Here is a 13836-nt window from a genome sequence, read left to right as displayed (position 1 = left end):
CTCAGCTCAGTCTCAACAGAAGAGTGAGCTGTGTAAAGATTTAAGTATTGTGGTTGGAATATGCATATAAAAACCTATGTAATAACAGACAAAATTACTTCAAATGAAAAGAGACACGCGTCTCACATACAGCATGAATGCATAGTCCAAGCAGACCTTCAGCTGCTACTTATCAAGATATTTAGATGCTGAATCATAGATAAATCAAAGTACAACTTTCTTCCACTCACCTTTTTGAAGATGTTCATACCCAGGTCAGTGGAGAGATCTGGAACTGCTGGCCTACGCAAGTTGGTCAGTGAAACCTTAGAAAATGCCTCGGTGCTTAGTGATTTTTCCTCCTCATTACATTTCATTGTAAGATCCTGCAGCTCCCAAGAGAGGACAATAAGCACAAGGAGAAATAGAGGATAATCAACTTAAAAACAGAGCTAATTCCAAAATCTGTCATAAGAGGGTTGTAGATAAAAAGACCCTTCAATTCCTCACACAAATGGACCTTGTCAAATATTCTAGTCATCATGCAAAAAAATGCATGCCACTGTGCTGCCACAGAAAGCCACAGGGATTGCTAGCAATATGGTCTAGTGGCCTGGAAGACTCATGCTCTGCTCTGCTCTGATTCTGACCCCAGGTATGACCTTGGGTGGCAGATGATCTCCTTAAGGCCTTATTTTACATATACATATATGTATATATATATATATATACGAGCAATCATAAGGGCCACCCTTTATGAAGTACTTTGTTTAGGATCCAAGAGACTATGCCCTTAACAACGTATTCCTTTAATAATGTATTTTGGAACTGAACAGCAATCAGCAGCAAGGTCTGTTCAAGAAAGACTTGATTTGTAAAAATATTTGCATTATACAGTTTCACAAGTATAAGACTTCCTATCAAAGTTGCAAGCCTTTTGTTGTTGCCACATGGGTTGTTTTGGGGGAAGGAAGAGAGACAGGAGTGAGGCAATACTCACCTTCAACTTTATCTACCCACTAAAGAAACCTAAGACTTTAGATCAGTGAGCAACCTTCACTTGCAATAACAGTGCTCCAGGATCAGATTACTCGTTCACATCACAGTTCTCTTCCCATACTTGTGAAAGGGCTATAGCATGGAGCATCTGCACACAGCAAAAATCTTGAGAGGAATTTACTGACAGTTCAGTAGAGGGCACTCTACACCCCTTCTGCACTGAGCCAGGCACATCACAGCTGCCTACTGTAAAGAAAGGCTTTGCTACAAAAGGTGGCATCAACTCAGCTCCCAGCCATCTGTTCTCATTAAAGTCTGATGCTACTTTTCATGAGATGTTTGTGCAGCTGACCTGACCAAATTCCCTCAGGATAATTTTCTTCTGCCTAAGTATCAGCTTGTTTCAACTGGAGATGCTATTCTTCCTTATTCTTCCTTGCGTCCCCATCAAAAAGGCTGTGCTGAAGAACTGGATCATGTTAAAACCCCTTTTGCCTCTCAACCCAGAGACAGTCACAAGCAAGTGGTAGATGAAGTGACTCCTTTAATATAGAAGGTTTACATCCTGGCTAACCATTTCCCAGCTCTGCAATACACACGAATGTGCAGCTTTATGCATACAAAGGTTCAGAGGAAGCCAGTGATAGTCTTTGCAGCAGAAGTGTTAAGCATCAGCTGCAGTATTTGCCATACTGGAGCGCATACGTTCTTCCAAGACTTTTCAGACTAGTCAAAGACTACCCTTAAATCCTTCCAATTTATTTTATCAATGCAAGAGTGAAGAAGACACACAAGAGAGAGATTCTTCTTCATAGTTGTTTTGAGTCTGAGTCAGTCGATGTACGCTTTTGAACCATTTTACGAATATGATTTAAGACTCAGGGAAGGACCCATATGCAAAATCCAATAGACAGCAAACCAGGCTTCAGCCCTGGCCTCTCTCAACATCGAGGCCAGTCAGTACTTCACATGGCTTGATTCTTGGCTTTTAAAGCTCTTTGGCTCCTTCTGGCTGGGAAAAATATCAGATGAATTTAATTCAGATTCATTACCTTTGTCTGTTAGTTACTAAAGCAGTGTTTTATTAAGTGGCTAATGGTCACCAGAAGGACAGAGTGAGGACTAGGGCCTACTGTGACACACGCTGTACAAACACACAAAGACATGGTTCCAGCTCTGAAAACTCCTTAGTGTAGGTATCAAGCAAACAACACTTTAAGAGTGAATTACAGAATCAGCTTCTCTCTACAGTGTGGTATATGACCTATTTTAATAAATTAAGCTAATATTCCTATTCAAGATTGATTAAAAATGTGACTACCACATCTGTGCAGTAGACAATGTGATATTTATGATACGCATAAGATGGATATGAAAGCAAAATAGTTTGGGGGCTGCTACTCTAGATCTTTTTCTTTCTGTTTTCTATTGCTTTTGCCTTGCTTTTGCATGACTCTGCAGATACTTGCTCATTAATACTTCTCTCAACTCTCAAAGTATTACACTTGAGACTCCTGGCTTTATATTAGCATTGCAGCTACTCATTACAGCTACATTGGTCTTATGTTTAATTTAAGCTTTGGCTCTTTGCCCCTGCAATGTTATTGCAAGACTGTAGAGGTTTGTGAGCCCCCAAGGGTTTCATTTCTTAGACCTGTCCTTGTGCTGAATTCACTGCATACAGGTGCAATGCAGGTTTTCCTCATCATGTGTTACCAGGTCTGAAATATGTTCAGACTTAAGTCACTTTCTACAGGAAGCCAGTATTGATCTTATTCACACTTCATCCGGTACCCCTTTTGCTTTGCAACAAAGATTGTTGGCATGCCTCATTGAATCTTTTCCAACTCTGCTCTTCAATTTACTAGGCAATGCATGAAAAATATTTCTTGGTTTCTCTTAACAGTTGATCCAAACTTGTTTACCCCAAGATTGTATCTGAAATGTGATTTCAGGCAGACAGACATGAACAAGAAGTGAGAGACTTCTGCTGAGACTTAGGGAGATGCTGGAAGCTAACCTGATAAATCCACATTCTTCCCGTTGCTCTGCAGTTCATCAGAAATTCTACTGCTCTATTCCTGATCTGATCTGCATGCAGTTATTTTTGTCTTTAATCAGTTTCTGGCTGCCACTTTAAAACTATCCCACTGAACAGTGAGTGCCAGCATTTTTGAGGAACTGGAAAAGCATTAACTTTACGGGCATCAAACTGTGAACAAAAATGATGACATCTGGTTAGGAATTTAAGTTCTATACCGAACATGCAGATTTCCAGCATATCCCTTGTTTCTTATTGATGAGTTGGTAAAGTCAGCATAAAACTCCTTGTATTGCTACAAAGAAATGACAAATCTTATGAACATTGCCTTGTCCTGTGGAGGTGCTACTCTCTCTTCTGACTAGCAGAGATCCTTGTGTGATGAAAGTCCTGATTTAAGAAGCTCAGTTAAGTGCCTGCAATTAGCTGGGATGAAACAGGGGCTAGATGTCTCTGTGTGCTGTACAGCATTCAGGCTTTGGTGTTGTAAAGAAGAGAAAAAAGCTGAAACTTCTGCTGGATGGAAGACCCTTTCACCTCCTCCATCACAGCTGTTCTGCTTAATAAATTGGAAACCTTTTTAAACAGAATTCCAATTTGATGAAGTACAGTAAAAATACCCAAGACTGACACAGAGGTTACCAAAAGCAATCAAATCTAGCCCTGAAGGGAAGAATGCCTTGGACAGAAGCCTCACGTTAACAGCTAAAAAGTATCCAGTGGAACTGCCAAATGGATTTAACAGAAAAACATTAGTGAAGAGCAAGAGAAACAGCCTAGAAAAGCAAGAAATAGCCAACTGTGTGAAAGGAGGAAAGTCTCTCACTGTATGGAGAAAAAACAGCGTAATGCTCGTGCAAAGAGTGCCTATGGAGGACAATTCCATTCATGCTGCTGCTGTGCTGAGAACCACTGACTGCAGGCCCTGCTCCACTAGTAGCAACGATGTTATGTGCAAAATAACTCAGTTGGTCAGAGGAAAGGCAAAGTACGTGCATGGAGACAGTGAACGACATTTACAGCAATATCTTTTAATGTACTGTTCTAATACCTGGCATTCCCTCCAGGAGATAATATTACGGAGGATTTTCTGTACATGCACAGCAATCCTATAAAATCCCCATGCAAAGGCAGATTAAGACTAAATAGTAATTTGTATCACCTGGCCTTTATGGAGCTATGTCAAGCTTTTGCAGGGATGAAACAAGCAACAATTAATAGATATGACACTAAAATATAGTATGGTTTAAATGGTACCACCACTTCTGAGACTTAAAGACCATTAGTAACCACTAGCCCTCACAAAAATCATGTGAATGGTTATAAAATCCTGAGATTTAAAATAGCAATGCTAACAGTATTTATGTTATTTATATTTGTTTTCTGGTTTATGAGCATCTGGGCTGTAGAGGAAAAAGATATTCTACCTCTCTCCCTTATAAAATGACAGCTCAAAAACTGCCAGATCTCTACAATACTGAAAGCAAGGATTTTAAGGAAAAAAAAAAAAAAAAAACACTAAAGATTTTGAGAATTCTGACTGAAAAAACATTTGACAGCAACATTAACAGAAAATAGCGGGTGGCATAGATAGAATACTGTATTAAATTCTGTAAGGCAGTTCTACTAGCTTAGTAAGTCAGAATTTGCTGTTAAAAATCCACGACAGGAAAAGAGTTCACAACCTAAAAGCAGCACAAATCAATGGGGAGATTAACTGGAGCTGCAGCAGCATCCGCTTTTTATCCCTAGATCAAAAGCGATCTATCCAAAATAAAACAAAACAAAACAAATTATGCTCTAAGACAAAACCTTTTACTGTATGTATCAAGCTCGGGAGTCCAGGCTTCCTTTTCCAGCAAAATGGGGAATAAGTTTTGACACCTATCAGAACAGTCTGTCCACTGGAATTTTGCTGGCAGATATAAAGGTGTAAGTTATGCAATAAGGATAACAGAGAGGTTTTGCTCACTGTCACTGCTCGCAAAATCTGCTCCAAGATTTTACCAAAGTTAGTCATGTGGAATGTCCAGTGCTGTACCAAGCACGACTCCCTTACTCTCTATTGGGGGGTTATGCCGAAGAGAGCTTGGGGAGTCCTGAGCACTATACTGCAAAACAAAGGCAGTATGACTTTTTCTGACAACTACATTAGGATATTTCCACATTACAAACTTTTAATCACAGTTCACCCTAGATTAATTCTCTCAAACCAACCCATAAGCTTCCAACAATCATCAATTCTGACTGAGCTAGATTCTGCCTCCAAACCCTCATTATTATAAGGGGGCTTTTTCTGAACGAATGCATACATCTGACCTGTAGGCAATTTAACCAGTACCAAAGCTGTCCTTTTCACTAGTCATCCAACCACCACTTCCCAGCACCAACACGACAGACGCCGTTATTGACGGCAGCTGCTTACCTGAGTTTTGTGGGTATTCACCAGAGAGGGTGTGGCAGCCACCATGGAGCTGCTGCGAGGTCTTGGCAAGGGAGTGATCTCTGGCTCAGGTGGTTTCTCTGGCTTTTCCTGTAGCATATGCCTCAGCCTCTGCAGGTAGTACATTAGCGACCACTGCGTGCCCTCCTCAGACCAGTGTGGCTGCAGCAGACAGCGCAGCACTGCCACATCAAAGTATGTGGCATAGCGAGACTTCTGGCATGGTGGGATTACCACAGACACCCTGTTTCAAAAGAAACAGTAGAAGTGTGAACAGTGAGTCTTCAGGGCCCTAAAGCCCTTCCTAGATACTCAGCTCTGTGAATAAAGAACTGCTCAAGGATGCAGCATCAGGTTTGTATGTCCAGCTGCTCTAAAGGGGTCACTCTTGATACCACAAGTTCTTCTTTGATAGCTAGAAGCCAGTTCTATCCTGGCACACAAGCCTGTCCACCCCAAAAGACCCAAGAGCTCTACTAACAGGCCTAGAGGATCTGGCCACTCATCAAGAGCTGTCCTGCTCTCTTGTGTCTGCAGAAATCACCAGGATGTTCACACAGCTGTGCCTGCTTGAGCTTACAGGGACACTGAAACTGACCCTTTGGGACTCGGGCTCTGATGGAGGAAAGCATTTCTGAAGGCAGGTAAGTAGACACTCAGCTTTCAGGTCCCCAGAGAACTCAGGCAAACGCTTTGTTAAGCATTTTCTTGGATAGGGTTGCTTTCTTAAACTGTAGTCTGAAGATAACCCTCGAGCACCTGTGTTAAGGGAATAATTTGTCTAGCTGGAAAGAGGCAACTCCATCATCTGCTGTTCAGATACTAGTAGTGTATATTAAGGAAATATTTACACTTGCGCACACCAAGCAGGCAGGACAGCTAAATTAATCAATCATTTTTAATCCAATTAAACGTAAAAGCTACTGTTACGGAAATTTTCTTCACCAAGGTGTGCTAGAGAACAGGACAACATTTCAGCCTTCGCTATGGTTTTTCTGGCCTTTTAGGTGGTGTCATTTCGTGATGGTTTCTAGTATGGAATTTCTGAGGTATTGCAGTCTGCAGGCTTGAACTTAGTGCATGCAAAAGCAAGGTGTCTGTGGCAAGTCTGAAAAAAATGAGACTCCAAAGATTCCAGAGATCAAGGATCTTTCTAAGGGATCATATCTTTCTTCAGAGCCAATCTTCTTGCAATAAACATGCCCAGCTTTTCTTTTTTCTTTTTTTTCGTTTTTTTTTTAAAAAAAACTAAAAATACTACCATCCCTACACAGAAGCTATCAAGTATTAAATTATACTTCTCATCTTCTCTCCTCTCAAACATGTAAACCCAGGCCATTCTATATAGAGAGAACCTGCAATTTCTGGCTTGGTCTCAAAGGAATCCTTTTACCAGCAACTCAACAGTAATAGCTGACAATATTCTGCTTTGCTGTGAACAGGTTGTTTGTAGGCCTGTATTAAGGTGTAAATACCGCCAGACTGAAGATAGAGCCCTGTTTCCTAGAGTCAAGTGCTTACAGCAGAATCCCTGCTGTCATTTATATGTTGCATTGATTGTATACTTTGCCAGACTGCAAAGGTGATTTGACTTTAACTGATGCAATATTCATATGTCTGAGTTTGAAGACAGCTTGAAAACAAAAGCTCTGAAGGGAATTAACTATCCCTGTCATAAAGCTTTAGAAGACATTTTCCCCATTTCTCTCGTAGTAGAGTACAACAGGCCTGATCCACCCTCTGTACCTAGCTTTTAGGAGACAATCAGTCAGAAGAGAAGCAGTGAAAGGGACTCAGGAATGTACATGACATGGCAAAAGGTATGAAATGCTGGGGGACAAGGAATGCTGGAGACCTGTCCTTTTTTTTTTTTTCCCCTCCCCCTTCCTAAATATCTCAACTCAGTATCTTAGAAATATACCCCTGTGAACTGGGTACTTCTGCAATTTTTAGACTCTTAAACAGAAAAAAAAATAAAAAAAAAAAATCAAGAAAACAAAAAAACCCAAACCCAACAGCAATTCCATGAATTGTATTCTCAGGCATTTGGGAGACATCATAAGAACACCAAATACTTTTTTTTAAAAAAAAAATTTATATTTTCAGCTCTGCTGAAAGACATGCAAATGACATTGACAGCTGGGTACCACATTCAGAACAGAGGAGTCCAAGGCCACAAACCAGCAGCCCCTTAGACAACAGGCAGCAATAGACTTCAGTGGAACTCCTCTAAGTGCTTAAAGTTAAGTGCATGCTTAAGTGCTTTAGTGGATTGCTGCCCAGTGCTACAAAGCTACCCTGCACATCCAATGCAGGTATAAGACTGGCAAAGGAGAAAAGTGTGCAGCGAATGTTGACACCGCTTGGAATCACATGAGTCTCTCCGTGTTACACACTCTGAAATGGGGGCAGGTGGGAAGACTGGTCTTGGAGGAATATGTGCAGTTAGAACTCAAATCTGCAGGAGCTGGTTTGCTGCCAGCCCCACAGGCCAATGTTGAAGGCACTTGGAGATTGCAGACCAGCCCATCTGTGTCAGCATATGTCACTACATTCAATCTATAGATTGAATGCTTTTCCCCTAGTGCTGTATTCAAGGTAAAAATGTAACAAGTTTGATAACTAAGATAAGCTGTTAAAAAACAAAAACAACAACAAAAAACCCCCTAACAACTGAATTAGGAAGGAGAGAACAACAATAAATAGAAATGCACCATCAATTTTTTGCCCCCCAAAAGACTGATGGGGGAAGCTGCTTTTGTTACAGTCAAGACTGTCAAAAAAATGCAGCCTGTACAGAAATACAAGCATAGCTGGCATACTCAAAAGTATCCCAGCAATGGAAATAAAGCTCATTACCTCAATAGCAAATGTAGAGGATGATGTATAGCTCCCTGGTCACACTGCAAGACCCAGATCAGTGTCTGTGTATAAACAGTATTTCATGCTCCCCTGTACGGGGCATAGGCATACTCAAGGCACAACACAGCCTGAAGCAGGGCATGTTCTCCTTATGAAGTATTTGTCACTAAAGTCTATTTCCAAGGCAGAGCGTTCAAGGCAGCAGCTGAATAAAGGGCTGTGGATTCAATTGCTCTGCAGTGTTAAACCATCATCTGTAAATGGAGAAATTTCACTGAAAGGAGCAGGGATCCCGGGATCGCAGGAATGAGCCATTTGCTTAAGAAGTGTCTGAGATACGACTAATTAAAACCTGTGCTTCATTTAGAATGAAACCCAGCGTCCACTTAATCAGCTCTTGGTTGCCTGTGACTGCAGAGGGAGTGGAAGGCAGCCTTCCTTCAACCCCGGGCCCAAGGACAAAGGAATACTGCGGCTGTCTGTTGGTAAGTGGAGTAAACATTTGTTCCCCAGTTGTCTGTTGCTTGGCAACCAAAGCTCCCTGTACAGTTTTAACTGATCAATGAGTCCTGCAAACGAGGAGACAATGATGCGCTCTTCAAAGGCTGTCTGAAGCTTCATCTCCATAGCAACCACCAGACTGAGCTTGACAAACTGATCACCTGATTCTGTCTTCTTCAAAGGCTGCTTATTTTTCTTTTATGCCTGTGCACACTCTGAGCAGTAGCGTTCACACATAGAAAGGCAATTCTGTAAACCAGCAGTCCAACTTCAGTTTCACTGGCTCACATTAATACAAACTAATAAAGACCCAGAACTGGCAGCAGGCCTGATAAAAAAAGTCCCAAGGGAAGCCTCCTAACGGGATCAGAACCATGGAGAACAGCTTTGCCCTTTCCACCAGTGAAAGTGTGCATCAAACCTCTTTTGAAAAATCAATTAGAGCTGTTTCTAGATTATATTCAGAATCCCACTCCATCCCACATTTCTTCTGTTTCTGTAATGAAGCAACTTCTTAAAATATTGAAGTGTTGTGGATATGACATTTCCCAAAGGAGACAAGCAGCAGAACCAAAAATGAGGAGTTTATGTGAGATGCCTAAATCCATGAAGACCTAAAAATATAGCCAGGCTTTCCTCCCTCTCCACCCCCTGAACATGTTAAGCAGTCATCAGCTTCATTTGCTTCATGACACTAGTGAGTGTCCAGCACTACTGAAGATCCAGCTCTGTCTTTACCTGCCCAAATCTAGAGTAAAGAGATTAATTTATCAGTGCCACACTGGAAAACCTTGGCCCAAGCTCTGTAAGGCAAATTGGGAAGATATTTGTGCAACTAGGCTTTTTTGTTAGTCTGTTTCTTCTGGTCATGAGTGTACAGTAAGCTGACTAAACAGCAGGATGCAGAGAAGGCATTATTACAAAGGTAACAGAGAGAAGCTTACATAAAATTCCTTTGCTAAAGGGAAAGAAGAAGGAAGCCAGAAAAGTTACTAGCCACCTGAAGCTGAATCCAGCTAAACTTGCAGGTCCAACCCTCCCTAGTCTCTTTAATTATGAGAAAATAACATATTAAAGAGACCAAAGAAACTGCCAAAACAGTCCAAATGGAGATTTCTCCAAAGAAAGTGGCATTGAATATCAATTGTCACCATCTTGTTCATCACCCAGGTGTTAGAACAGATTTGTTAAATTAAGAGCTTGAGCTAAGCATCTAGCACCTTCAAGGTGTAGAGACAACAGCAGATTGAACATTTGGACTTCTGTAGAGGTCACCATTGGGTTACACAAGTCTAACTTTCTGCTGAAGGGGTCTGTACCTGGGATGTGGGGCACCTCTCTCCTGAGAGGTTTGGGAGGATATGCTTCCATCCAAGGAATTTCCACGATGACATGCTGAAACAGCAGCCTTTGGAGGTACAGAATCTGGCTGGGTTGTCTCACAGACCACTTGTAGTCCCTTTGGATAGTTTTAATAAAAGGAAATTGGTATATAAACATCAATCTCTCCCATATTTGTTTTCTTACTTGCAGTTTGTATCTATACATGACTATTACTTACACCATAACACCATGAGAATCTGATCAAGTCTGGGACTTCAAAGTGCTAGGCACTGTAGAGGCACAGGGTAAGACATGGCTCTTACCAAAGAAAATGAGTAAGTTAGGATATGCCCAAGAAGATCCTGATGACTATACCCTTTCGTTCCTCTGCAGTGTTGGGAGCCTTCTGGAAAACTATGAGAAACAGCAAGTAGGAAGCTGGGCCATACAAGCAACTGTAATTTCTGAACATAGAATAATTTGGGGTAATAACTGCAAATGCTGTTTCAATACTCTCATGAGGAAGACTCCTGCCACCCTCCCCCCCCCCCCATTTTATTTTTGTTTTCCCCCTGCTCCACAGCTTCCTACGTTAGCTCATTTATCCTTAGCACTGAGTTTACCTCCGTATGTCCAGTGTCCAGATTAGGGGATTCACAAGTCACACACTGATTGTTGGTAGGAGAAGTTCTCTTAGCTGATAAAAGAAAAGAAGGAGGTGGCTATTTCAGGAAACATCTAATATTTACACCATACCACCTAAAAGGATAAACCATTTCCCTGCTAGGAAAAAAACAAAACAAAACAGCATCTCTATGGTGTGTCAGACTTCTTAGGCATTAGCTGCAACCATTAAGAAATTCCACCCCCCCTCCAAACAAACAAACAAAAAGATTATTTTAACTTTTTCACAATTCTTTTCCTTTTATCATCAACAACATTGTTTACAGAAAGTCTTTGTTCCTTTAAAAATAAAATTTGAATTTAAATGTTATGCTAAGTCCATTTAACATTAAATAGTGTCTTCCTAGTATATAATAGTGCCTTGTCTTTTGGGGATCTTCCTCCTCCTATTTTCATATACATTCATCTCCTTTTCTAGTCTACATCTCACAGAATCTATTGTGATTTCCAATTTGAACAACTCCTGCATCATGGGAAATACATGTATGTCATACAGAGAGTCTGATTAGCAATACCATAGAAAAACAAGGGCATTGCAGAGATTAGGACAACAGTTCTGGTATTCAGATGCAACTTATCAAACTCTCTCCAAAAAAAATATTGTAAAGCTTCTGAGGTAGAATTTTTTGCATTTCTGGTTTGAAGGAAAATTTAAGTTAACCTTTTTTGTCCCAAACTGAGACAACAACGCTAAGATATCAGGAACTCCATGGCATAAAGAACGTCATTCCGAGTTCTATTTCAGTTCTGCCAAGAGTGTTTTTGAAACATAACAGAATATCTTCTATTACAGACTTTATTCCTGAAGTTATACTTTAAAGATTTTCTGATCATATCCCACACCCACGGAAAAAATTCCAATGGTTCGAGAAAACTTAGGACTAATTGCTTTTGTTAGTTCCAGCGCTGAAAGCCTATTCTGTATTTCCAGAAGGTGAAGCCTACAGGAGAGAGGTAGACCTAGATGTCAAAAACCTGAGTCTAATTCCAGACTGTCCCAAAGACTTGCAAATCCTTCAGAGTAAGTGATGGCATCCAAAATAACTTGTCACATTTGAAAAAAATTTTATTTAGCTAACTAGTGAAAAACTACTGTTCTGTGCTTCTGAGAATGAGTAACACCACAATGATATACCCAGTACACTTACAATTCACTAACTTGTAGGAATTATGCAAAATTATTGTCTGATAATGTGATAGCAAAAGAGATTTTATGGGGGAACTAGACAGGACATAAAGGCTTGGGAAGCCTATGGACCCAACTCCAGTCTCTCTATGGCTGATGTACAAATGAGGAGCAACCCCTTCCGGTATGCAAAAGCAAATTCATACCCTAAGTCTTCAGCCTCAGAGCCTTCTGAAACTACCATATTTAATTTCATAATACTGTGAAATTCAGGTTCAGGTAGGAAGAGAACCTATATTGTTGACTGTGTGCTCTTCACTGTTAATAGGTCCATTGCCAGTTTAGGTAAGCCTTCCCCACCAGCGTCAAACTGGTGCTAGATAGGGCTTCTACCTTTCCTAGCACCTAATGAACAGATAGTGAACAGAGACAAGGCAAACAGGAAATAACTCTACTAAAGAAGAAAGGATTTCTCTCTCATCTCCTATTTAAATATTATGCAAATGTTGATCGACTCTGAGGGGAAACAGCCTTAAACTACTGTCTGAAGGTTTAACTAGTTCCTGCAATATTGGCATAGTCCTCATATACGATGGCTACATAACATACAGCAGTATCAGCCAACCAAGGGAGAGAGATCCCAGTTCTCAAGAGCTGCGTTACTACCAGAGCGGTCACAGACCTGTAATGATGTTCCTGATCGGTTTAACCAAGGCGTTGAAGGCAGAAACCTCAGGCTGCCTGTGTTCCCACATAGGCTGCCAAATAACAAGGCCACTAGCCAACCGAAATGTCAGGTCAGATTCCTAGAAAGAAACACAGAGGTTGTATCACACCAGCTCAGATCAAAGACCATTGTTTCCAGTTTGAAAGGACTGTCCTTCTGAGACACAGACCTTACAGGAAATGAGTGATATTGCATGCTGTACTATGGTCTGTGTATGCTAACTCCAGGACCTTAACCTACCAGACAAAAGGCTACTCCTGTGTCAAAAGATCTCATTACCCCTCCTGACCATATATAATAATCCTATATTTAGTATTTAACCTCATCTTAACCTTAGCATACGAAGGTCTGAGACCAGAACTTCTTACCCAAAAAGAAAGAGAACATTAAACACAAAAATCTTAATTAGAAATCGAGGAAACATCACAAATTAATATGAAAAGCCAGTACACAATACTGCTGTTGATAGTAACACCATTGTTACTTGAGAAATGCCAACTGGTACTACTTAGACTTGAGCCATCATCATTTTACACCTGCAAGTAGCCAAAATCACATAAATTAATACACAGGTAAATCTTAGCAGGATTAGCATACAGGTATGCACTTACTTGAACAAGCTTGCCAAATCTGCATTAGGAATCATTAGTGCTTGTATAGCTCAACTATCCCCCGCAAGCCATAACAAACATTGGTAATAGCACAGTTCTAGCAGCATAACTATAGCTGCACCAGCTTCTTCAGCTGGTACAGCTTCACAAGCCTCAGTGGTTGAGGTCTGTGGTGCAGACAGAGCTAAAGGAATGCCTTGTAGCTTCCCAGCCCTTCTATTCTCTACTCTTTAGTCCCCTCTCATAAAAGCAACCTCACAAGCTTTGTCACAAATTGACCTTATTGGTTTTAATTATTTTTACTCAGGAAAACCTCACAATATTTTTGGAAGTGTTAGCAGTAACGGAAGCGTTGCAGTTTTGCTCTGTACTGCTAGCTTTTGGTGGTACACCAACACTTTTCACCACAGCTGTTACATTACAGAATTACATGTACCGCCCTCCCTAGGCCTCCCAAACACCTACATTAAGACACCATTGCTAAATACACAAATCCTCTCAGAAGTCAGGAAATTCCAGCATTTAAGGCTGCCTGTACAA

General features: G+C 40.8%; 1 protein-coding gene across 10 annotated transcripts in view; it reads right to left on the bottom strand.

Moving 5' to 3' along the window:
- UNC80 (unc-80 homolog, NALCN channel complex subunit) overlaps nt 1–13836 on the bottom strand; it is a 140711-nt gene that overhangs the window by 113920 nt on the left and 12955 nt on the right. For all 10 annotated transcript variants that reach the window (XM_026117143.2, XM_026117300.2, XM_026117382.2 and 7 more), the window contains exons 5-9: nt 12641–12764; nt 10772–10845; nt 10145–10284; nt 5445–5706; nt 231–365 (exon numbers count right to left, since the gene is read on the bottom strand). In XM_026117143.2, coding sequence (XP_025972928.1) covers nt 231–365; nt 5445–5706; nt 10145–10284; nt 10772–10845; nt 12641–12764 — 735 coding nt within the window. The remainder of the gene's footprint in view (nt 1–230; nt 366–5444; nt 5707–10144; nt 10285–10771; nt 10846–12640; nt 12765–13836) is intronic.

Source organism: Dromaius novaehollandiae, chromosome 7, assembly GCF_036370855.1.
Source record: "Dromaius novaehollandiae isolate bDroNov1 chromosome 7, bDroNov1.hap1, whole genome shotgun sequence".
Taxonomy (NCBI): Eukaryota; Metazoa; Chordata; class Aves; order Casuariiformes; family Dromaiidae; genus Dromaius; species Dromaius novaehollandiae.
This window is presented reverse-complemented; position numbering and strand designations above follow the sequence as displayed.